Source organism: Pseudoliparis swirei, chromosome 3 (assembly GCF_029220125.1).
Source record: "Pseudoliparis swirei isolate HS2019 ecotype Mariana Trench chromosome 3, NWPU_hadal_v1, whole genome shotgun sequence".
Taxonomy (NCBI): Eukaryota; Metazoa; Chordata; class Actinopteri; order Perciformes; family Liparidae; genus Pseudoliparis; species Pseudoliparis swirei.
The window spans coordinates 7350612-7376296 of NC_079390.1; the positions used below are offsets into that span (position 1 = coordinate 7350612).

General features: G+C 41.5%; 3 protein-coding genes across 5 annotated transcripts; 1 reads left to right on the forward strand and 2 right to left on the reverse strand.

Moving 5' to 3' along the window:
• Positions 1-277: 277 nt before the first annotated feature.
• LOC130192018 (Golgi SNAP receptor complex member 1-like) lies at positions 278-10727 on the reverse strand. 2 transcript variants are annotated; one of them, XM_056411844.1, is made up of 9 exons: positions 10685-10727; positions 9692-9812; positions 9337-9412; positions 8881-8988; positions 8628-8719; positions 6325-6399; positions 1067-1096; positions 804-886; positions 278-573 (listed from the first exon to the last, which is right to left on the reverse strand). In XM_056411844.1, the coding sequence occupies exons 1-9, from the start codon at positions 10725-10727 to the stop codon at positions 449-451; spliced, it is 753 nt and encodes a 250-aa protein (XP_056267819.1). In that variant the 3' UTR covers positions 278-448. The 2 variants fall into 2 exon arrangements, with proteins under 2 accessions (XP_056267819.1, XP_056267821.1); XM_056411846.1 differs by lacking the exon at positions 10685-10727 and adding an exon at positions 10143-10620.
• Positions 10728-11543: 816 nt separating this feature from the next.
• On the reverse strand, positions 11544-17883 carry LOC130192020 (beta-crystallin A1-like). 2 transcript variants are annotated; one of them, XM_056411849.1, is made up of 6 exons: positions 17865-17883; positions 13041-13102; positions 12802-12920; positions 12501-12642; positions 12265-12407; positions 11544-12129 (listed from the first exon to the last, which is right to left on the reverse strand). In XM_056411849.1, exons 2-6 carry the CDS (start codon positions 13077-13079, stop codon positions 11982-11984), a joined length of 591 nt encoding a protein of 196 aa, XP_056267824.1. In that variant the 5' UTR covers positions 13080-13102; positions 17865-17883; the 3' UTR covers positions 11544-11981. The 2 variants fall into 2 exon arrangements, with proteins under 2 accessions (XP_056267824.1, XP_056267823.1); XM_056411848.1 differs by lacking the exon at positions 17865-17883 and adding an exon at positions 13445-13471.
• Positions 17848-25625, forward strand: unc119b (unc-119 homolog b (C. elegans)). Its single transcript, XM_056411847.1, has 5 exons — positions 17848-18106; positions 22519-22632; positions 22921-23011; positions 23125-23297; positions 23822-25625. Exons 1-5 carry the CDS (start codon positions 17848-17850, stop codon positions 23932-23934), a joined length of 750 nt encoding a protein of 249 aa, XP_056267822.1. The 3' UTR covers positions 23935-25625.
• Positions 25626-25685: the final 60 nt, after the last annotated feature.

The window sequence follows — 25685 nt, forward strand, 5'->3', positions numbered from 1 at the left end:
GATGTTTATACATTTATACTGTATGACTGGTTTTCTGTGCCATAGTTCTGCATGTCGGAAATAAACTTGAATGAGCATGACAACCTTGACAGTGAGCTAATCACCTTTATTTTATTAGGCGGCTCCGATACTATATAAATATAAAGTATGACATCAAGTGAACACATGTTATAAAGATGTTATAACATTACAATAGGGTATAACCAGCAATATACAACTCCAAAGATGGAAATGTTATCATCAGTCAGAAAATAAATTAAAACTCCAGTCAGTTCAAGACTGTTTATGTGATTTATTTTTATTTTCAAAATAAAATCCTTTCTTTACTCTTTAAACTGTTTTTTTAAGGAGAGTAAATTAGAATGTAAACATATTTTCTTTTTCTTTAGAAGACTTGAGATACAATGAATATATTCTGTTGTGCTTTGGTCCGTCAGCTGAGAGCAGATCAGTGGAAAGTGTAGAGCAACAGGACGATGGTGCAGACACCTATCACCCCGCCTAGAATCAAAGAGTCCCGCCTCTTGCGCAAATTGACTTTCTGGATGAGACTGTTGATGGTGGGGAAACGATCTGAGGGAGGGGAGTGTGGTTAAGGAAAATAATTAGGATCCAAGACGGCCTTTCCTTTCTTACAGCGAGTAAGAGACAGAAAGATGCATCAGTTGAGCTCTGAATACAACCAGGAAGATCATTAAATTGAGACTAATGGTTTAAAGTCTGCTGTCGTACTCACTGTCAAGGCAGCTTCAGAGAAAAGAAACTATGTGAAGAAGGTGACGTGACACATGATTAAAGGATACTGGCCAGAGTCGTGACCCTGGTTTGAATGGACTTCAACATCCCACGCTGAAATGTGACGTTCTCTTTGGTAGCTATGGCGATACTAAAGGAAAGGAGGAAGAAACCATGAGGGATTAGTAGGTAGGAAAGGAAGCACCGGGCTGTCTTCACAGTATCACATTACGTTTAATGTTCCAGCCGATGAGCCAACAAGTAGGTGATTTACGATGGTCTGTTTTAATGTGTGTGTCTTTAGGAGAGTGAAAGGGAACATAAAGCTTACCTTATTGCATTGTCAATAAGACTATCGGAGCTGTCGACATGAGAAAGAAAACAAAAAGGAGAGTGAAGACAAAAACGTCAGATCTTAATTAATAGAGTCGTACACAAAAAATTACAATAACTAAATTAATTTAAAAAGTTTCACATATATCACTTCTCACAAATAACCATGTGAAATAATGTCAAACACATTGTATATAAATATAATATATATGAATACACATGGTATAAGAGCCAAGTAATCAGACAACAGGACACGAGGAAAGCCGGCGCCAGGAAACCACACAGCTCTTTGGCTCGATTACCGTCGGAGGGGCACTTCCTGTGAAAGTCAGAGCGTGATTGGTCAAATCAAACCCTCATCGAAGGAGAAGCCGCAATCCGACTGCTCGAACCACAGATGGCTGTGGACATCTCAGGATGGGAACCCGATCCCTGTGTTATTAGTTCGAGGTGCACAGAAGCAGAGATGGACGACGCGGAACACGCAGCGCGTTTACATCAGCCGCCATTAGCCGAGATAAGTGACGGCCGGGAAAGCGAAGTGTTCAGTCCAGAGCTGAGCGGACCATATCGGGTCGGCAATGTGCATCCTGGCCGACTCCACTGGAGACCAAAAATCAATACTGCGCTTCCTACTTCCTCCTCATCCATTCGTCCACCTCTCCCACGATCCATCTCCTGCTGTCCTCGGCCTTTTCTCTCCGTTCTGTGCAGGCGAGGCAGCTAATTGCTTTTTGTTCGTGTCGCAACAGTTCAAAGTTCAAAGCTTCAAAAGTCAATCACGCATCTAAAAAGTCTTCACGTGTTGATCCAGCGCAGATTCTCGACCCTCCACAGAAAATAAACAGCAACATTATGCCAGCGTTGTGATTGATGTGTGCACAGTTACACGTTTGTGGACTTCAAATGAAACATGCCAGATTCTGCTCAGCGGGCTTTGAAGGGAGAATGAGATGCATGCTGGTCCTGGAGCAACATGGCGGATCCTTTTAAGGGAAACACTTCTGGTTTGTTGCGGCTGAGAGGCCAAACAATGAGTGATGTCAGAGAGCTAATGGTTCACTGTGCCACACATCCGGACTGCACTACACTAATACCATGTGGCCACACACACATTTGTACCCATGAATGTCGGACTTTTAGAAAAAAATGGTGCGTCTGGCCACCAGCAACAGAGAACATGATTACAATTAATGACTTCCTACCGCGAGGCTTCTGACAAAAGTATCAGATATCCATAAAGCTGAACCACAGAAATGAATCTCACTTTTCCAAAAATGCAAAAATGCATTTTCTGGCGTAGCCAAGCGGCGTTTTTTTACTATTGAAGCTGTTGCCATAAGTGTGTGGAAATGAGTTCACAATCTGGATGGATACATTATCTCCTGTAAAGGCCGTCTGACAGAGCAGAGCGTCTACAAACCTCCACCATCTTGGACTCAGTGTGTCCGTCTCTAACTCAGCTTCACGCCCGAGTCAGCGGCTTCATCGAGCTTGTTCATTTACTCCGACATGCGACACATTGAGCTGAAGATCTTAAAAACATGTCGGCCCGACAGTCATGTTTTAGACGAGTAACGGATGAAGCAATGTTCTCAATCTCTTTTGGCTCATCTGCTCACAACGCTGAAGAAACACTTCCATCAGCTGCAATGAAGGGAAGACTGAGGATGATTACGCTGACAGGTTTGGTGCATTATGACAGAGAGGCGGATACATCCGAACGGATCGATCCTATAATGCTATCGATTGAGCAGACGAGTTAACGTTTTCAAAAAGTAGCTGGAGAGGTTAGGTCGTGTGAAAGAAGGAAACAAAAACATATATATATATTTATATATATGCTTCATTCAAAATAAGTTGGGCCCAAGAACTAATATTCACATTTCCTGTGAATAATATTTTCACTTAAAGGAACTTGAACTTTGAGATGGCTGACCTTAAGAACGAAAGAGGCTCTCTCTCGCTCTCTGTTACATAAAGTATCCTTCACAAAAACACATATTTAAACTCAAGTTTTGACAAAAGCAAATAGCCTGTAAAAGCTCTTCTTGGTAAATGGACTTGTACGTAGGTGACCTGTCACTTTTCTAGTTGTTCAACCACTTTAACAATACAAACACAGATTAAACAAATCAACTAATCTTTGAAATAGGCCTGCTATGAAAGAAAATAGTCAAATAAATCAGGATAGCTTACGAATTGTTAAATGCCAAATGAATCTATGAAATGTCTCTTGAACAAATGCGTATGAATTTTTAATAAAGTCATGTCACAGCACTGGCTGACAAATGCTTCTGAATAGTGGAGGTGGAGAGAGATGCCACTATTTGTGTAGAAATATGTTTTTAATCCATTAAGAGGAGCAGTTTGTAGCATCAGGGATCCATCAGTAGAAATGGAATATAATAATCAGAACTAAGATTGTGTTATTGTATAATCTCCTGATAATAATATGATGAATCTATAGACTTACATTATATATAACCTTTGAATTGCCTGCTTATTATATTTAACTTCCTTAAATCCACGGTCCTTGCTTTCAAATCCCCGTGTGAACAATCCCGAGGTGTAATAAGTTATTTTTAAAGTTCTTTAAATTGAAGACGAAATCTCCCATGTCTCTTTGAGACTCTGTGGGAACTAAATTATTCTGCTGTTAACCACATTAGCAAAGCCCCTCGTCTTATTTATAAAAGCAGAGCCTTCCTTAAACAAGCTTGCCTCAAAAGGACCGAACACACACCTGAAACCAGCGGTAAGATAATTGTGTCTGTTTCTCTGTCTGAACACACAGCAAATCTACCATCATGTATTTTATTTACCATTTTCTAACAATGGCTTTAGTCTTTTTAGAGAGAAGATAAAAACATTTGGATTTGATCCCTTTTCATGACAACCGCTGTTTTTCCTCGTGGTCATTTTCAGCAGGAACAATGTCGAAAGGTGCAAAGGCCAAAGATGTTTACATCGGGAAAGTTGGTGCTGATGCTGAAGTTGAGGTTTAGGGTAAATCCTGTTGTGACTACACAACTCTGTCAGGTTGTCTTGACAGTTTTATTAAACCTCTTTCTCTCGTGACTATTCTTACAGGAGGTATTGGAAAGAATGTCTGTGGGTGTGTCTCTAAAAGCATTGTTTTTACCTGCGTTTCTCCATAGCTCAGGAAGTCAAAAAAAGACAAACAAACAAACAAAACATCCAAATGAAAATCAAATCAAGATGAAGAAAAGCAAAAAGCATTCTTTATCAATGTCTGTCGTGTGCCTTCAGTTGTCTCACGATTAACTGTGTTCGTGAATATCGTCTTTATTTAACTAATTTGTCAGTTTATTCTCTGACTGTAACAGTTTAGCTCCACACCTTCCTTTTTGTATTAGTTGTTTTCATCCTGTCTCACTAACTATCATGTCATTCCAGATCCTGCTTCCCATCTCGTCAGTCCAACTCCCTTCACCTGCCTCTGATCACTCCCTCGTTAGTCCCTCATTACCTTCACCTGGTCTTCATGCCCATCTCACCTGTTGACCATTCCCTCATTAGTCCCTGTCTACTCAGGTTCCCTCACTTGCCCTCTGCCAGATTGTCTTGTGTTTTTCCGACCGAGCCCTCGAGCGTTCCACAGTGTGTTTGATTATTCTGTCTGTTCCGTTCCTGACGACGCTCTCAGTAAAGGATCTTTATTTGCATTATCTGTCTCCTGAGTCGTGCATTTGGGTCCACCCTAATCCCCCCGTGACACTGACAAAAAAAAGTCATTATCTACTAATTAGTAGGTAACATTCTGTGAAAATGTTTTTTATGTATAATCATTTTAACAATGGTAAATACAGGTGCAAACATCTAGGTGCTGTATACATTTATTAAGAACATCTCTGGTATTTATTAAAATGCCACCAATTTTTTAAATTTTAATTCTGGATGGATATGTATGTATGTTTGTATGTATGTATATATATGTATCATTTTGTCCCATTTTTTTAATGTTTATGTCTGACATTTTTGTATTTGATTTATGTTAATATATCTAAACGAATAAAAGAATTTTAAGTGAGAAAAAGAAATGCCGCCAATATTTGTCCACCCCTTTTAATTATGATTAAAGCTGTATATCGTGGTGATTAATAGGAAACAATTATTTATGAAAGTTAGTATATATGATGCATGTATGCAGAATAAATCCCTGTGAAAGCCAGTTTTACTGTAAGTGATCAAGTCAACCAATTTATTTACTGCACTTGTATTAATTATATTTAAATGAAGTGGTGAATATAGTTGTTCAGTATCTTAGTGGATAAAGAGAATACATCCATGGTGTTGATCATAAACCAAAGCAATAGGCAAATAACATAAAAAAAGACTTATGATTGCACTTGATGACAAACCAGGGTATCAGCTAATTCATTAGGACGAATCCTTCAGTGCACAAAATCTTATTTTATTCCATCTAATAATTCACAGAATTCAGTCTGGACCATCAGAAAACCCCACAGACCCACAGATCCACAGATCCACTGTCTTGGCTCAAATAAAGCTGATCAGAATCTGATCGGTCTTTTCCTGTTCTCGGCTGCGTTCCCTTCATCTCAGCCTGCTCATGTTGCAGAGTGGTTATCCTTTATTCTTTACTCCTTTATTCTTCATCCTCCTTTATGCAAGTCAGGCTCTACATAAATGGTTTGGCCCCAGCAGTTCCAGTGACTGAGGTTTGCAGAATGCAGACTTTCTAACCGTTGACCATAATCAACAAGTTTTCATGCTATCAAAGCTAATTAATGTGGATTCTATAATCAATCAAATTGTGTTCTGTTTAACGTGCAACAATAAAGCATCTCATCAACGTGATGATGGAACACAAATAAACTTTGGTCAGGCGTGACTTTGTTACATCACCGTACAGTTTCACCAACTCCGACAGAGAGTCTGCAGCTGACTGTCACATGAAAGTCATTCATTGTTACCATAGCAGCAGTTTAATCAAAGTTTAGGTCAATATAATTCTAAGGACTCCGATCGGGCCCAAATACACACACTGCCCACTCAATCACGGGTAACCCAACAACTTCATGAACTCCTCTCACACGATAGTTTTGGAACAGAGGCTATGCCGGTTCAAACTAAATCCAATCAATTCAATCTAATGGCGTGTGACGGTACATGGCGTACACCGAGTATTCAATAAGGGGGGCGTGGGCTGCTGCCCTCGGCCGTCTGGTCCAGTGCTTTTGAGTGATACGTCATGATGAAACCTCTTACTTTCTGAGATGCTCGTGTTCCTTCAGGATGAGCTCAGTCCTTCTGTTATTCACTCCTGCGCTGCTCTTGTAGGACCTGAGGAGGAAAAAGAGAGAGAGAGAGAGAGGGGGGAATTGGATTGACAAATATAAGTAGGATTCAGCAGATGAAATACTGTTTTGCCTTTAGACAGTAGGGAGGGGGGTACGACGTGCACCAAAGGTCCCGGATGAAGTTGAACTGGGTTCGCGCCATTTGCACGAGACATGAAGAGAAAATGTATCTCACATGACTAAGAGTCTCTCTCACTTACCACAAAGTACAGCTGAGGCTGATGGGAATTTGACCAAACAATGGTGCTAGATGAAAAGTGAAGGGATCCTCAAAGTTATACCAAATCATCCTAAGGGAAATGTCGATGTGTCAAGTAACAACTGTGGCTAAATGCATTTGTTGAGACGAGATCCAGCTCTATTTGTGGTGCTTCCTAAAAACACAAAGCAACACATTACACTTTAAGCAGCTTTGCAATTGGGGAAGAGAAGAAATCGGCACCAAAAACAAATTTCTCGCCGGTCTTTAGTCTGAAAGGGTAATTCACTCCCTCCTATTAACTGATGCCTGGATGCTGATTATGTACTTCCTGCATTAAGGCTTTTAGTGATTAGCTCTGCTTAACCCACAACTCTGTCCTCCATCTCTTATTTACACCTTCCCCTCCCTATTCGGGCTGGTCATCAATTCATCATCCATTATCTCTTCTGGTCCCCCCGTCCCTTCACTGTTCCTCCATACCTCTATTAGAATAATTAAAATGGACTGTAATCAGGCAACATCAGATCAGATCAGGTCTCTCTCTCTCTCTCTCCCTCTCTCTCCTTCTCTCCCTCCCTCTCCCTCCCTGATAGAGCATTTCTCTGTATCAGCCAGACCAGATGTAACCACTCTCCCTCAGTTTGGGCTGAATGAAAGCATTGTGGTTTGATTTACTGTAGAAGGCACTTAGGAAAGATATCCCCTGAGAACGAGGGAGATACATACAGAGATAGAGAGATACAGGAGATACAGACAAAGAAAGAGAGAGAGATACAGGGAGAGAGAGGGAGGGAGGGAGGCCAGCTAATAAGAGGAGGTGCCTCTTATTAGCCGATGAAACACGATAGAAGGAAAAGAGATTATCAAAGGGTGGGGGAATTCAGCAACACACTGGGCATTTCTGCCTCCTCCTGGTTTAGGATAACATAGCAAATATCCACAGAGGAGGAGAGGAAGGGAAGGGAGGGAAGGAAAGAAGGGAGGGAGGGAAAGATGGAAATGTAAAACATAGTTAGTGAAAAAACAGGGTTGGAAGACCCCGAGGATGGAAAGATGGACTGTGCCAACATAAAGCAGACTTAAGGGAGTACTCCATCCAGTGGTTTAGTCATGTACTTCTATAAAGTTGGGAGGCTTACGAGAGTCAGATGGTCAACGAATTGTCAAAATGAATGCAATGACTCACCCACTAAAAGTTTTTTTATCCCCGTTAACATTAATGTTTAAGAATTGTCTGAATTATATTTGCTCCAGCTTTTTCAAGGCTTCAACACAATTAATAATTTAAAACAACATATACATTTCAGCCCGTAGGTGTGAATGTGGGCGTGAGTGGTTGTCAGTCTCTATATGTGCCCTGAGATGGACTGGCGACCGTCCAGGGTGAACCCCGCCTTCACCCAATGTCAGCTGGGATCGGCTCCAGCGCCCCGCGACCCTAAAAAGGATAAGTGGTTTGGATAATGGAATGGAATATACTTTTAGAGCTGAAATGATCAGTCATTTCATTTGACATCAAATTAAACTACAACAGATTTGATTATCAATTAATAGCAAAAACATCAAAAATATTCGTGTAGCTGTCAAAAGTATAGACGTTGGAGCTGACCTAAATATCTCTGAACATCACTGCCTCCTGCTGGGCGTTGCAGCCTCATCACTCCCTTTGAGAATTAGTGGATTTAAACTTGTACATGACACTGATAATAGGGCAGAGTCTCAAGCATACAGATAATAATGTTCATATACAAATGAAATTGAGGTGAGGAAATTTAAATTAAAGTTAATATTTAAAAATAACAATATTGGGGTAACTACTTGCGAAGGACGAAATCCAGTCAGCGAGAGGCAGAACCAATTTTTCATCAACAGTTTATTTCGAGTGCCCGACACAAGACTTGCAAATCGCAATGTTGTGGCTAAATGGAGAACGCCATGAGAAGATTATATTGTATTTACTAACATTATACAATATTTGTTATTGAGCAGAGATGTATTGAGGCGCTTACTCAATGTCTCTATGAACAGAGCCCAGTAGATCCTCTCGCTCTCGCAGGCTGAGGAAGTTGCTTTTGGTTTTGTGGAACTCAAGAGTATAGTCCTATGGGAAACACAAAAGCCAAAAATAAAAGGCAAAATGCATGACAATTTCACACATTTCTTGTTAAAAATATAGAAATAACTTAGAACAACTAACAGGTGGAGCAGAAACACTTTTCAGCAAGAGAAAGTAATTCAATAAATTGAAGTAATTGTATGTACCTGTAAGATGTCTCTGTGTCGTTGTAAGGTGTGCATCAACGCCGCGCTGCGTGATGAAGCCCCCGGAGAGTTTGTGTATTCTGCCATCTTGTCATTGGCTGCAGTGAGCTGCAAAAACAAGATTAAAAGCAAACAAGGAGTGAAAAAAAAATTACAACATTTTCAGGGTAAGGGATCTTGACTTAGTTGAATCATTGCAAAGTAAACATGAATGTATTATAATAAGCATAACCTGAAATTCTAATCTTGTTTGTACAACCTGTAAAATAAACTAGTTCTATAACACAATCAGCTTTGGTTGGCTGTTGACTTTTCTTTTCTTATTTCATGTTAAAAATCAAATTCGTCATCTAATCAATTCCATTCCCTGGGCTTGAGGCCACAACAGCTGTTTGTCAAGAGAATCAACTATATTTATATATATATATATATATGTGTGTGTAATATTTAACTTACATTGGCCAATATCTGCTCCAACTCAGTTGTCATGGCCAGGAGCATGTTGTCTTGAGATGAGCCGACAGAATCAGACCTGATTTAAGAATGAAAGGGAAAAGATGATGAAGTTTAAGCTCAATTTATTTTGTCACTCATAATATAAAAAATGAAAAAAAAAATTACGGTGTACAGACTAGAACAGCACAATTAAACAGTAAACAATGAAATTCACACCAATTCATATAATGGAAGAGGATCAGTTACCAATACACTGATAATAGACAAAAAAGACCAAACAAATTACAAAAGAAACAATTAGACTCTAAATTCTACACTTGAGGTCATAAAAAGCACGTTAGAGTGGCCAGCTGACCTGCTGTCTCTTGTCCGCTGCTCCCGGCTGCTGCTGCTGCTGTAGCTGGTGCAGAGCTTACTGAAGGACACCAGCTTGAGCTCCAGCTCATTCTCCAGCCGTCTGGCCTGTTTACGCAGATCTGAGTGAAGCGACAGAGCAACACTCGAGATGAACATTTCAACAGAATAATAAAGCAATTAGAAGGAGACAAGAAGGAATCCTCTCGTTATCATGAATAAATCAATGCAAACTGCAGGTATTTGGTTTGCAGTGGTAACAGGTGTATAAACACAGAATAGCTTCATTTTTACATTTTTTAAATGGCAAACACGACATGGTCTTGAGTATTTGACCCAGAAATGAAATTACACCAGTTTGGCCAAAGGGGCACTCACTCTGAAGTAAACGTGTTGCATTTATTTTAACTATCTTAGAAGCTAAACGGATTGAATCAGCACATATCATTTACCTGGCAGAGGGATCTATAGTCCCCCAATTACTGCATGGAAGTAGTGATGAATGTTGTGTTGTTCATGAGTTAATTGATATAGCCTAAGAATAAAAAACGAATGACAACAGATGCAAACATCTCTGCTTAAGAAGTAAAAACAATGCAAATGACTTGAAAGTTGACATTCTGTTTGTTGTTTGCTGTTCACTCTGCTGGACGTTCGTGTTGGCACCAACCCTCCATGTAACAGGGAGCCGAGAGGAGCTGAAGTTAAACAAACGTCGGTACAACCGCGCTGAAAGGAGTCGCTACCCTGAGACAGCACCGTGACTGGTAACTACTGACGAGGGCTAATAACGCTAACTTCACAAGTTCGACGGCTAACGTGTTAGCTGTTAGCTGATGACGTCAATCAGCCACAAGTGTCTTTAAATCAGCGCGGATATAAACACGGGCCGCGTGACGTCTCACTAAATGCTCTTAGTCTGAGTCGGTGAAGAACAATACACAATTGACACACGGAAACATGCTTTAATTTAGATGCTAAAACAATAGGTTACCTTCCCAATAGTTGCTGCTGGTTGCCATGTTTGTTGTTGACATGTCAGCAGCCGTGAAGAAGAAAAAACTGTCGCAAATTCTCCTTTGAGCCACCATTGACGTGTGGAGAGAACAGCGACCTCTGGTGGCTTCCGGCTGCAAGCGCACTATTGAAAGAGCCAAATCAATGAGTCCCTCTGATGATGGTCACTCATTACTCTCCCCAGGGTTAGAATGTGAAACACGAGAGCAGAGGCCTAATGAGCTCATTGCTTAATGCTTGAAATACTCTCATCGCTGGACAGGCGGATGTGAATTGTTTCCCCAGAGGTAGCTCCATGATCGTGACTGTTCCTTTACTTAAGCAGAAATACCTAAATAAAACACCCCATTACAAATGTCACAGTTGTGAGGGACAGACATATTATCAGTATAATCTATAAAATGTATGTAAGACTGTGCCTGCTCAGGTGTAATGTCCTGAGCAAGGACTCTCACTAAAGAAGCTTTTTTTTAAACGTTGTCAATCCCATGGCGGTAAGGTTTTATTTTAATTTCTTTATGGCTGCACTATTTAATCAAATGGGAATATTCCAGATATATTGTGCATTCATTCATACTACTTACCCCAAATTACAGCCTGTCTTATTTGATACATTTGGAAAATTTGAGACGTCAGCTAATTAAAAATCGAGTTGTTTTATTTGGAGACGCCTAACAGGTCCGTGAGGTTTAAAGAGACTTAATCTCACTCATACCTTTCCCTTTGTCCATTGGATTCACCTTGTAAATTCATGTTTCATGGGTTGATTACTCTAATTTAAACTTTGCTGCTCAGCAGTGGTGTCAAAGTGTCAGTGGAGAGAATCAAGACACAGATTGAGGTACATGCCACTCGGGTTGCTCGTTCTCTTTATTCATCATCACAGGCAGTCATTGAAATCACAGTAGCAAGACTGGCGATCGTGTTGATGTTGAAGATGATGATGATGATGATGATGATGACAACGATGATGACGATGATGATGATGCCATCAATGGTGGAGATGGAAAAGAGCAACCTTTCACCATTCTGCAGCCAACCCCAGCGGACAAGGTCTGTCTTTCACACTGATTCAGCTTTTTCTCTCATTTCATTGATTTTTTCTGTCTTTGTTTCATCACTCTGACAGCGGTAAGCACCTGAAGTCAAGCCTGGGATTTTGCTTTCATTAGCCAGACCAGGAGATGGAAGTCGGGAGGAGAAGAGGAGGAGAAGGAGGAAATGAAGTGCAGGAGGAGGCAGAGATAAGAAAATGTGATGGAAGCGTTGCCTTCTTAGTGCTGGATCCTCCTGATGGACTGGATCTGGGGAGTCTGGGAGTGGGAGCCAAACTCACGGTAACACTTGTACTCTCCTCCGCGACAGTCACTCTCCATGATGTACTGGTAGCCACGGTAGCCAGGGAACTGGTAGCACACAAAGCTGCAGAAATAATCGAGAACATGTTCATTAAATGCACACGTCTAAATAATCATCGCTAATATCGTGACGTAGCTGAAGGTGCTCAAAGCAGATGTGTGCGAAGCTTCACATCAAACAGCGTGACGGTGGACTTACGCTCCGCTCTGGATGTGCATGGATCCGACCTCGTTGTTCATCCATCCCATAGCCTGCAGAGAGGGGTAGTCATCGCACAGCTCGAACTGACGCCCAGTCATATTCTCCTTCTCAAAGATGGTCATGCGGGAATCCTTGTGGTTCTGTACAAACAAGAAGGAGATTGAGCTCAATTTGAGATTCGGCTTCGTCTAAAGTGAACCAAGGGATGCCACTGGGCTGTATGGTAAACCTACAGCACCGCAGATGGGCCTGAAGGACATCATCCTCTCAATGCGGTAGGAGTTGCTGCCACTGTAGGCCTCGAAGCGAGGGTAGTCTCCCTTCTCCAGGACAAACTGCTGGCCGCAGAAGCTAGAGTGCTCGAAGCCCACCCAGCTGCAAGCAGAGAATGGAAAAAAGGACGTCAGAAATCAAGGAATTATAAGAATCAGCACACTTTCAGGATCTGAAAATAGTTGCTCCATTTAGTTTTTTAAAATAATATCTAGCATTTAAAAAAAGAGGGGGGTCGGGGGGTGATCTGTGGGTACGTACGCGCCACACTCGATCTTCAGGGAGCGGATATTCTCCATCCCACACTCCATGATGTTCTGGCAGCAGGCGGTGAACTCCATACGCCTGCCCTGGAAGTACTCCTGATCGTACACGGTGATCTGAAAAACACAAAAGACGATGAAAACGGACGATTTAACCCCCAAAAAATACATAGTAATTGAATTTAGTCGTTGGGACTCCTGTGCTCATGGTGTTAAACGTGTATCCCAAACACTTACCTTCCAAGGGCCCATGGCTATGGGATTTGTCTGAGCCATTTTGTCTTGTTTTTCTGTAGGACCTGTGGGGAAAACATGGAAGACAATGTAAAAAAACAAACCTTTAGAATAATATATATTACTCATCCTGTCTGCTACTTGTACTTCGCTGTTTACTGTCTCGCACAATTCACTCCCAGATTTCTCACATTAGCCGAAAACATCAAGCCTTCTATTTCCCTTCATAATTTGTTTAAAAAAGTATTCCCTTATTTGCATTTTAGGTGATAAAGAAGCCACTATCTCTTCCTTCAACCAATTAAGACTCCCTATTATTGTGAGTTGATAAAGTGCTTTAGAGACCCTGGCTACATCATGTCGATGGATTGGGAAACTGTATTGTGCTCCTGACTGGTTTGACCTACCTAAACTGGTGAACTGTGTGTCGCAGGGTTTCACTGAATGGTCTGCCGAGACGGTGTGTGTTGGGGTATTTATACACCCGCGAGTGACAGGGGTCGGGGGGGGAAGGCCTGCCTGGACTCAGTCAGCACTTTGCTTTGGACTCAATTGTTTTGTTGTGTGAGCCACAGAGGGGTTAACACACAGACACGGGGATTCATGCAAACACAAAGAGGGCAGAAGTGCATACTGCTATGTGGTAAATATCTATGTCCGGGGGGGGGGGGGGGGGGGTACTTTTTCCACCAGTATGTATACGAAATAAAATGTATTGTCCCTTGTTTCGTCGTATTAATGTTAATGCAATGACAGTTGTTGCAAAAACTCCAAGTGTTCGCATATAGTCTATACTTATCAATCCTTAGTCAGTTAATCAAATTCAAGTCTTTATTCAACCAATCACATGTTTGATACTTCAGATACTGTCAGGAATGTAAAACTTTTCAGGCTAATGACAATATTTGAACTTGTATCTTATCACCTCATTCTTAACTGTGTAGTAGGTGTTGGTCAATGTTTAGTTTTAGTTTCTGTTTTTTATTGTATGTCGTAAGTGAGATTGTCTCAGCACCCACAACTCTGACTGACTTCCACCGTCCCTCCTCATTATTACAATGTATCATACTTTTTTTGTCAGGTCTCAGATCAATTATTTGTCTCCTCTCTGTGTGGACTCATTCGAAAATGCTTTTCAACAGAATAGACAATCTAATTTCCTTAAACTTGAATATCAGGTTTCATGACTGCTGGAAAAAAACGGGTCAATGACATCAGCACAGGATTTTAAACAGAAAGATGGCCGTGTTATGAATATAATCAAGCTCTTTTATGGATAATAACAAAGCAATCCATGTAAGGGGGGGAAAGAAGGCCGAGCTAGTCGGCAATAGAGTCAAGGTGGAGTAGAGTTTTAACTCAAATGTCAGTCGTCCATCATCAGAGTCTAAAAACCGAAACCAAACTGATTCACCCTCGTAGTGGACTAGATGACATGCTGCTTTTATCCTGTTTTTACTTTGTGGTTTAAATGTGACTTATGAATGAAAGTACTTGTTGATATTTTTGGAAAACCTGCCCAACGGAATAATTCAGCAATGATGCCGAGCAGGGGGCAAGGGGACCGACTGAAAGGTCTCATTGGCAGAGAGTGGCAGCGGAAACACAGGAAACATGATGAGTAGTTGGGATGTATGAAAGAAGTCAAGCTGTTTGTAACTTGTCTGTTGATTGATGAGCATGCGATCCTCCCATCCAGCCAATCACACACACATCCTTTATCACACTTTTGTGGACACTGTTTTAGAGCATGCGTTACTAACATTTGAAACAAAAGCTGTATTTTAATGCATACTTTATTTTGTCATTAAAGTATGCACTATAGAGCATACTGAGAGAGCAGCTGGTGTGTCCACCCTCCTTTCTCTTCTGCACTGGACAATCATCATTTAGGAGTGGCTTACTGAGGTCAGCACATTGCTCAGACTTTCTGTGTGTGTGTGTGTGTGTGTGTGTGTGTGTGTGTGTGTGTGTGTGTGTGTGTGTTTCCATAGAATTATCTGATCGTGTCGACAACACACAGAGAGAGAGAGAGAGATGAAGTGGACATTTAATAATATCACAAAAAGTATATATTTGGGAACACATTCCTGATCAGTGGATCTGTTCAGATCAGAACTTGAGTCGGGATATTGTGTTTGTGTGTGTGTGTGTGTGTGTGTGTGTGTGTGTGTGTGTGTGTGTGTGTAGGTGTGTGTGTGTGTGTGTGTGTGTGAAATCTTTGTACCCTCTTAATGGGAACAAAATGCACATCCCCATAATGTAAATCATTACATTTTTGGGTCATTATTTAGTTCAAGGTTAGGTTTTAGGATACGGTTATGATAAGACTTGTGGATTAGGCTGGGTTATGGTAAATCTCCTGAATGTAAGTCAATGTAATGTTCTCAAAAGTGAAAAACATGGCTGTGTGTGTTTCTGCTGATGTTAGCAGCAGCAGCAGCTCAGACGTGACAAAAGGACCCGCAAACTCAGCAGGCTGATGTGAAGAGCCAACAGCCTGCCATCGAGCCGACCCTCACAGACATCCACATAACAAAACCGCTGTTTCTCCTCTTCGTGTTTAACAGACACAGTGCATTCTCTCTCTCAGACACATGCACACACACCATATGTAACACCAATTACAAAGAAACAAGCAACAACTTAAAATGTTTGTAAAAGGCTCAAACTAGCGATAGCATTGTTTTTCCCCAGCAGGGTTTTAAAATGTTCTTAACTTTATAATTGAATATTAAAGTTTTGGTCAAAATTTGAACGAAAGCGACATTCACTTCCGGTCTTCCTAACTCGGGGTCGTGGGCACCCGTTAAAATATATACAGTAAAAAAAACTCGATCTCATTAATCCCTCAGCCACACAGAACATGACAACAGACTGCATCTAGGGGGCAACATTCCCACATAAACACGGTCATTCAGTGCAGAGCCGTGTGTGAAACATTAATGTAGCTGAAAAATACTATTTCTTTCTGAACATGAACAAGATCCATACACTAATGTATTAGGCTTGTCTTTGGCTTAACAGGGACTTTGTTGTGGCGGCTGTGTTAACTGCAGGTATACGGTGTGTTTGGCACTGTTGTCATCACACACGGTGCCAGTGCAGAGCTGTGATGGATAGTCATGTGTGACTGAGACCTCAAGTGAGTCATGCGTCAGTGGAAGAGACATAAATAGGATTAATACCTCACACAGTTGTTTCCGTTCTTCTCTCTAGGGCCAAAATACCAACATAGGCCTTTATGACTCTTTGTTTCCTACAGTACAACAGGTGTGTGACTGTTACCAGCACCAACTTTACATGTAAAGGCTGGGAAGAAGAACACAAAATACAATTAAAGCTGAATTTATCAACCATATTTGGCGAATGAGGCTGCAGATCTTAGATGTAACACATATTTGGGTAAACTTCTGGGAGCTGATTGCAACACAGATCATGTACTGTTACTTCTATGAAGTGGATGCAGCAATAACACTCTGAACACATTGACATTAATTGCACATTTCCCACAGTGTCTCTTGTCTATGGAAGTTGCTCCTCCATTCTTTTCCGGTTTCTGGCTCCCTGATTGCTGCCAACTGGATTCATCTGTTGCAAGATGCACAGCTGCAACTCATCAGCTCATTAATGCTGCAGCGCGTCAACCTGCAGTTCATCCCTCACATTTCATAAGATTGTCTCAACTCTGCTCAGGCCCAGCCATGTCAGTGAGTTTTTTCCAGAAATATTAAGTTGAGAAAATGTCTCTTCTCCTTTTATTTGACTTATTATAGTCAATGAGTCATATTAAAGTAACTTTGTGTAACATTCAACATTTCATTCGTGTGTAGAGTCACCTAAAAATAAATGTGAATTGTTCTCTTCACGGCGCTGAATGCCATGTTTATAGTAGACGGACTAACCCAACACGTGTGTTCACTTGTGTTCGTCAACCACCAGTTCTCCTGTTTTGACGCACATGCGGAATTTCAGTTGGTTGCAATGTGCAACCTCACCGTTGGATGCTGCCAAATCCCCCACATGCATCTCTTGAGTCCACACAGCGGATCATGCTGTTCAGACACGCCATCATCGTAGCACCACCCTCCGGGTTTAATAATGGGTGCTCTTTTGCGTCTGATATTATATTGCAGGGGATATTGGCACTTTTTACACTGGCGTTGGCAATGCCTCTGGAGCCATTATCAACTGTATAAACACTCAATATTTCACCTTTCTAAAGTTTTCTCTCCTGGAGTTTGAGTTGCAGTTACTTTACCATTATTTCCCACAAGCTTTTCTCTTAAAAAGTCGAATGCTAATATGTAACACTGTTTCTTAGGGGAAACAACAGAAAGGGAACACACAGTGCATATACTATGTTTGGTTTGTTGCGTGCGTTTGACGGTTGCTGCACAGATTGCGCGCAGGCGCTGATACCCTCCTCCCTCCCTCTCTGCCTCCTCGACAGCAACTGCCATCTGCCACCTCCTTTTCAGTTTAAAACCCCACCAGATTATTTCCCACAGACTATAGCTGCACTTGACCCGGCTGAAATAGCGTCTCAGAAAGCAGCTGCGCGGAAGAAGAAATCAACCCAACCCGCTTTCCGCATATTGCGCTCAGCCGACGAGAGCCGCCGCTGGGTGCGTGCGAGCCGTCCGCGGAGACAGACTGCAGGCTCATAAAAACGAAGCGGATTTGAATTAAGCACCGGATAACAGACAGCGACTGTGCATCCTTCTGGTGAAGGAGGGAGGGGGAGAGGGAGGCAGCTGTTTCGTATCTTGGAAGCTCTGGGTTGGGAGAGGGGGAGGAGGATCTGAGAATGAGCTATTCCTGTACCCGCATCGGCAGCAGCCAGGACCCATCAACCGCTAAGAAGCCTGCCGGTAATAATCCGGGTAGAGACACCGGAGGCGCAGACAGCAGCAGCAGCCCGACGCAAACGGCGGCAATGAAAGTGAAGAAAGGCTGCAACTCCACCGACGTGGTGGGGTTCCCGGTGACCACGGAGGAGCGGGACGTGCTCGGCAGCACGGTCATCACTCCGGAGGATGCTCTGGGCTTGCAGAAGATCACAGAGAGTAAGTTCACTGTCGGTTATGTGGCACGCAGGTGTTGAACTGGTTCAGCTCCTGCATGCATGAGTCATGTAACACGTCATTACCGTGTCCCCTTGTTTATGTACGGAGGCCCTCCTCATGCACATGGCACTGCATCGCTCTCTGGTCAACGTTCACCTGGCCGCAGGAGCTCCTCTGTTGGCATCTCTGTTGCCCTGGGACCGGTCAAGCGTGGCTGGAGGTTAAGTTTAAGCACACGGCGGGTGAGCGGTGCGTTCAGCCCTCAGTGCAGTTCGAGTACCTGTGATGAAGCGTGAAAGACTCCTCAAATGCAGAGATTTAATTAGCTGAACAAGCACGACTCGCCTTTCATCCTCTGAAACAGGATGATTGTATCCGACGAGAAGGATGCAGAATGAGAACGGGATGACTGAGGAGGCGTCCTTTAAAGCAGCTTTATGTTTTCTTTGCATGAGTTCATTTAGTTCACTAAAACGTAAACATTAAAACACCCAGGTGTCAGGTATGCATGTGTTTTGTAATCAACATTTTTGTTTTTGTTTTACCAAATATGTAGGCTACAGATATCTAAAAAAAATACGTTGCTAGAGCGTTGGAGCTGGTGTCGAAATGTTTAGTTCTGCAGTTGCTTTGGATTAAAAATGCACTTTATCAAAAAGCGTGTATGGTATTTAAATTGTAAATCAAGTTTTTACTTGATTTACTTTCTTAGTAATAATAGCATTACGATCCATTTCTTATAGCAATAATACCACAACACTATACGGTTAAAGTCTTGCACTCAAAATCTAAGTTAAAGTACAACAGTAATAGTATTATCAGCACTTAAGTATTTGAACTGACTAAATCTGCATATTACATATCACATGGAGCTGATCATGGTGTAAGCAACTGTCACAGTAAAGTTTGGGCTCAGTGAATACAGTCTTTGTACAAAAGAGCATCTCAGTCAATACTAAATGAAACAATTTCATATATATTTTCATTTTCATGTTGAAAAACTTGATATGACTAATTTTAAAGACATGTTACAATTATAAAGCTTCATGCAGTTGTTTAATCTTTTTATTAATGGTCTTAAACCAGCGTGTAGCTAACAGGTGGCCAGCAGGACATTTGACTATTTAAAGACCTCCAGGTATATAATACCTTCCACAACACGGGCCGAGTGTCATAACATGCAAACACTCTGTTGGATCTTCTTCTCATTTAAAGTCACTTTACACTGATGGTCATGTGGCTTTCCACATAAACAACACAACAAGTGCACGTCTCGCTATAAACTGCTTCTACAGTGAACATAACTCAAATCATATTAGTCATAATGTTATCCTTTTTCTTATTTGTGTTACTTTCTGGTGATGTCGTCATCGTGCAGGACGTTTATGTTGTGACGAGGAGTGAGGCCTTTTAAACTCTCGCTTCTCTATCTTGCAGCATCACCGCTGGAGGCAATAAGGAGGCATGTGTGAATCACCACAGCACCGTGAATACACGCTCGAATCACTATGGCAACATGAAGCATCTTTCCGTGGTTACAGCCACCGGAGCGTTCGTTTCTGTTCTCCTCCACACTTCCTCCTCTTCGTTCTTCTCCTCTGTGTCGCTGTTGAACATAGTCGCGATGTCACTTGAAGGTTTATATAGACAAAATGCACATATGTGTGCACACACACACAGCGACAAACGGTTATTTTCAGTATCATTAGTATTAATTTTTTTATATATTAATAAGTTGTTTTGTTTGAAGCTGAAACAATTTATTAATTCAGTACATTTTTTTATGAAAGATTAACTCTGTTCATATGAAGAAAATGTCAACAGTTCTCCCATTCCAGCTTTCGGTGTGTGGGAATTTGATGTTTTTTCAGAGAAAATCATGAATAATCCAAATGTAATATATTTGGATATTTTGGTCGAACACGCATTTCTAAAAATTAATGATTTGCAAATGTATTGATAGTTTCCTTGATAACATTTTGTAATTTGGCATATTTCATGTTTCATTCAATAATGTAAACCCCCCCCCCCCCCCCCTACACAATAATGCACTATAGGTTGTCCTTAACCCAGTAGGTAATTCCTATCTCATCCACGTAAACCAGTCGTGTCATGAGTTGTGACAACAAAATTATACATTGTACAACTTCAAAAGATCAAATGTCTATAACAAGCAGCCAATAAAACATTTGTCCTGACATGTAGGCCAGCTCTGATAGAGCTGTGATAAACCAACGTCAGCGCTCAGCGATATATTGGTGGCTCTAATTTTCAGTTTTTTCGATGAACATAGAAAGTAAACACAAAATAGAAGTGTGTGTGCGTGTGCCTGTGTGTGTGTGTGCAGAGCGGTACTTTAAAATGCTAAAGTGAGCGTGCTCGCATCGAGTGGTCCATACATATTTAAAATGCGCGTCAGTTTTTGCCCAATTACACAGGAAAGATTAGTTTGAATATAGTTTCCCTCAAATTCCCCCTTGAATGCTGTTTACAGCTGCAAGAAGATATGTTCTCCTTATTTGCTTTACAAAACTACAACAATTAAAAAGATGGACAAAAATATATACGGTCTGATCAATTTGAATTGATGGAAAACTGCGTTCAGGATACTCAAAAACCCTAGCGTATAAATAAAAAACTGTTCTAAAAATGTGCTTCCTACTTTTAAATGTCCAGAGACACAGACTGACTATCAGTCAGCTAATTTACACACACACACATTTTAATAACTTTACATGTTGCTTCAATAAGGCTTCAGATACCGGTGATCTTAAACCTTCATACTGAAAGGTTCCTAAGATCGGTCCTGGGCCAGCGTTATCTGGGTGAACTGCTAAAACGAGCTCGGAATAAGCGTTTATTTAGTCTGAATCTAGGTCATGTGATACAAAGTGTGTGTTGAACTGTGGACCCGACGGACTCGGTGGACGGCTGCTGTCGGCCACGTCAACACGAATCAGCCGAGTGACGACAGAAAGAAAACATGACGGGAAACGTCCCTTTTCCGATATGTGCACATTTTAGGGTTTCACCACAACGTGTGGTGGCGTTATTGGCTTTGTTTTTAATTTATATAATTTAAGGTATAAACTGTAAGATTTCTATGATGATCAATTGCTGGTGGCGACAACAGTAATGCAGTTAAACAACCAATCAGTTCATCTCTGTCAGGAAGGAGCGCTCTGTAAACGGAGTCGACAACACGCTGTGACTTTGGGTTTTGTCTCCCTGTTCCAGCGTGAACACACAAACATGAGAAGTGAGATGCGGGGAGCGTTGTCACTCATCCTCCAGGGGGAATAGATGTGGAGATAAACGGCATAAAAGAAGCAAAAAAGCTCCAGATTGGTAGCGGTGCGAGTGAAAATGCGTTCTTCCTTAAAAGTGCTGACCTACTTATTATCTCATTTACATTTCACATATAGTTACACAGGTGAACTACAACTAATAGACGATTCAAGGTGCACATTATTGAAAACCATGTCCAATAATCTTCCCCGCAAGGTTTACCGTCAGTGATGTCTTCTGACACACGTCCTACCAAACTATAAGACATCACGACAAAATACAGGATGAACTATTGAGTTGGGAGCTGATGGTCACATCTGCACACGCCACATTGTTGTGACTTTTCGTGGGAAGCTGTGGATGTGTTCTAGAGAACAGCTGTTGGGTTGATGGACGGTCAGAGCTCATATCGGAAGTGATTAAATGATCCCTTGTGTACCGAGAGACGTCCATGTCTCCACAGTTCTTTGTTTTTGAGCAGACACAGGTGTGGTCAGCAGACACAGGTGTGGTCAAGAGACACAGGTGTGGTCAGAAGACACAGGTGTGGAAGTGGCTGTTCTGCTGGGGACGCTAATCAGCAGTGACACTGCCCGGTGAGGGCAGGAAGGATTAGAAGGATGAAAATAACTTGTGTGTGTGTGTGTCTGTGTGTGTGTGTGTGTGTGTTTGTGCCTGCATTGTCACATTTGTGAGGAAATGGCTCCTCTAACAGTTTTACATCACATTTCACGTCAGTAATTTTAGTGATCTAATATCTTAAATAATAAAGACAACAAATCTATTTGATAGCTGGCAAATGAGGTACTTTTAATATCATTATAGAAAAGTAACCATTACCATATTTGAGTTTCTGAGCTAAAACCACAACAATAGCTTAGAAACATAAACATTTTTCATTCAAAAATATGCCACACTGCATCAGAGCAGTTTGGTTTATGAACCATCTCGAAATATCTGATCAAAGACCGACTCAACGGTCACTTGTTGACCCACTCTGCTCTGACCACGTTTCACTCTCACAAGGTATTCAGACCAGGGAGTCTTGGTGTGTTTTTATTTTTAAAGTGCATCCTTTGTATGTGGCTAATCTGTAATTCTTTCTCTCTCGCTTCCTTTTTCAGATTATCTTTGCAGCCCGGATGAGAATATTTACAACATTGACTTCACCCGGTTCAGGATCAGAGACATGGAGTCTGCCACCGTGCTGTTTGAAATCACCAAACCTCCATCCACAGGCGAGTCACTGATGCATTTATTCGACTTAACCTTTATTTACCATGAAAATACTTTCAGTAAATCAACATAATAAAGCAGCATCATACCTGTAAAACAAAATGCAAAGTTTTTGATGGCAAACATGAACTGGAATATAAAACTGGCACTTATTCTCGTTTTTTGAGTGATGTAATACCGTGTGTTTTGTCAACCACAGGCAAGCCACGAAAATGTCCGTCGCTAAAAATATTTCATTTCGATTCTGTTTTTGTTTCCACGCAAACTGATATTTAACTTCGACAAAGCAGGCGAGAAGAAGGACGCCGACCCAAACGCCGGCCGATTTGTCCGTTACCAGTTCACCCCCGCTTTTCTCCGACTGCGGCAAGTTGGAGCCACGTAAGTGAGAACGTGTGTGAACCTTTATTTCCAGGGACGTGTCCTCTGTGTCTTCCTTTGTTTGCGATGTCTCTGCCCCGCTCACCCTCTTCTGTCTGTCTTTGCGCCTGCAGTGTTGAGTTCACGGTCGGAGACATGCCGATAGAAAACTTCAGGATGATTGAGAGACATTATTTCAGAGAGAAGTTGCTCAAGAGTTTTGACTTTGAGTTTGGCTTCTGCATGCCCAGCAGCAAAAACACCTGTGAACATATCTACGAATTTCCACCTCTGTCTGAGGACATCAGTGAGTACATGTTTGGTTTTGCTTTCAAATATATACTCGATGAACAAAACACCCGTTGAAAAGTTTTCTTTTTTTTTTGGAACGCAATAGCAGTTCGGCCAAAAAGTATTTATTTATTTATTAATAGGATTTTAACACTAACACTAACTGGTAACCTGCTGATGATAAGGAGGTAGCCTATTCACCACGGTCACCTTCTCAATTGTTAGCGTCCTACAATTAGCTAATTAGCACCAATGCAAATTACTGATAAGTTTAAGTATGTTTTGCATGTATTTGGAGAAGTCAGGGGATCACAAAGATCAGGAGACTTCATTCTCTGGGGCTCATGAACGTCTTTACCGAATTGCATGGCAGTCCAATGAATGCTTGACAAGATATTTCAGGCTGGACCAAAGTGGACGACTGACTGACCGACGTTGCCGTCTCTATAGAGCTGTGCTGCTAGCATCGCGACAAACACATTGAAGTCTCGTGGACCCCTTGGTTGTTCACAGCAGTGATGTTCTTGTGTCCGCCCGCAGTCAGAGAGATGGTGCTGCACCCGTACGAGACGCAGTCCGACAGCTTCTACTTTGTGGACAATAAGCTGGTGATGCACAACAAGGCGGACTACTCGTACAACGGCGGGACGTAGAGACGGCGCGCTGACGCGAGAGACGGGCGGCTGTGCGGACTGAGCCGGGGAACCATCAGAGGACACTGGTGGGATTAACATCCTGCCCATACAGTAGTCTCTCTCTCTCTCGTTATCTCTCTCTTTCCCTATATCTTTTTTCCCGCTGAGAGAACGAACGCCATCCAGAAAACTGCCACACATATGTGTCAGTTGTAAACTGTGTGTGTGTGTGTGTATGTGAGAGAGTTGGCATGTTTAAGTTTGACAAAGCCTAAAATCTACAGACACACAGTTCACAGCACGCCGTGGGGTCGCTGTCACAGGTTTTTTGTATGATAAACCAGCAAGTAAGCAAGTTTTTAGGAAATATCCGATGGTTTTTCGCTCTCTAGCCACGTCGTGTGATGTGGGGGGAAAAAGTTCAAACTCTGGATCTTCAAATATCGATAGATTATTTATTTTTTTGTCATTGCTCTATGTTAGGGTTTAGGAACAAATATTGCAACTAAACTTGTGTGTTTTGAGGACTTGAGTTCTTCTTCTGAGGTTCAGTGAGTGATCTTTTTGGAGTGTGTTGTGCGACTGCCTGTGTCTGTCAGTGTGACGCATGATTCATGGTCTGATAAGAATACAAGAACTTAAATGTCAATAATGTGGTCATTTGATTTCTAAAGGTAAAATAGATTTGTGAAACCTGTTAGCTCATCAGACCCGTTTCCTTTGTTCTTTATTTATATCTCGAGTTGTGTAACGTGTGTTACCCGTAGGGCGTATGTGTTCATTGTTTTTGCACAAAGCACAACATATCTTCAACAAAGGGGAAACTTTTAAAGATGAGCTAATCTGATACGACTATGAATGTAACTAGTTGTACCTTTGAAGCCTCATGTTGCTTTGTCTAGTTCATAAAGAAGTTGTTACAACTTTTGTTAGGTTGCCTATCCGAGTGGAAGAAACAAGTCATAAATGTTGAATTGTTTCCATCAGATTTGTTGCACAAAGGAAAAAGATAAGAGGAATGTAGCAGAAATCTCATGTATATTTTTGGTTTGTTTGAAATCTAAAGTCTGTTTCCACATCGGCCTGTTCATTGGTTGTTTCTCGAATGTCTGCCTCTCGCACTCCAGTAAGTTAGGACCTGAGTGTGTTGATCTCTTGTTATTTGAGGGAATCTGTCACACAGAGAATCAGTGTCTTGGGATGGCTCTAAATCGTATACACACACCTCACTTTCTCTATGACAAAAAGTGTCAACATTGTTCTTTTTGATTCCTGATTTTTTTTTTGTGACTGCAGTCAAAATCCACCCGTCTGTTCCAGCAAGTGCAGGTCAGGTCTGTCAGGAAGTGCAGCCAGTTCAGAGAAACGTACATCAATGCACCTGTTGCATGTTCAAATCAACACAAGCAAAAGCATGGAAATTAATTCAGATTGTCTTTGGGTCAAAGGGATCACACTGTGGGAGACTTTCTCTTGGTCTGCGAGTTGCTGATTGTCTCATAAAGGGAAGAAAACGGACAAGAGGAGCTGCGAGTGGACTCTGTTCATCTGAGATAAAACTCACTTGAATGTTATGTCAAAAAACGTAACGGATAAGTAGAGCAGATTTATTTTTGACTCGTGTACAAATGATTTTGAACTCATTAAAATTGTTGGGTATAACTGAACAAAAGTAAAAAGATAAATAAAGATTTACGGGACATTTGAAATATCAGTGTCGTGTCTGTTAATACTGTTGATGAGAGACATTCCCCACTTTCTTTACATAC

Coding starts and splice junctions, on each gene's coding strand:
- LOC130192018 (XM_056411844.1), bottom strand. CDS start 10,727: ATGTCAACAACAAACATGGCAACCAGCAGCAACTATTGGGAAG. Junction 6,400..8,627: donor TCTGTTCATAGAGACATTGA/GTAAGCGCCTCA, acceptor TTTCCTCCTCAG/GTCCTACAAGAGCAGCGCAG. Junction 1,097..6,324: donor GAACACGAGCATCTCAGAAA/GTAAGAGGTTTC, acceptor TCATGTCGACAG/CTCCGATAGTCTTATTGACA.
- LOC130192020 (XM_056411849.1), bottom strand. CDS start 13,079: ATGGCTCAGACAAATCCCATAGCCATGGGCCCTTGGAAG. Junction 12,921..13,040: donor TAGCCATGGGCCCTTGGAAG/GTAAGTGTTTGG, acceptor TGTGTTTTTCAG/ATCACCGTGTACGATCAGGA. Junction 12,130..12,264: donor ATGCACATCCAGAGCGGAGC/GTAAGTCCACCG, acceptor TTATTTCTGCAG/CTTTGTGTGCTACCAGTTCC.
- unc119b (XM_056411847.1), top strand. CDS start 17,848: ATGAGCTATTCCTGTACCCGCATCGGCAGCAGCCAGGACCCATCAACC. Junction 18,107..22,518: donor CTTGCAGAAGATCACAGAGA/GTAAGTTCACTG, acceptor TTCCTTTTTCAG/ATTATCTTTGCAGCCCGGAT. Junction 23,298..23,821: donor ACCTCTGTCTGAGGACATCA/GTGAGTACATGT, acceptor GTCCGCCCGCAG/TCAGAGAGATGGTGCTGCAC.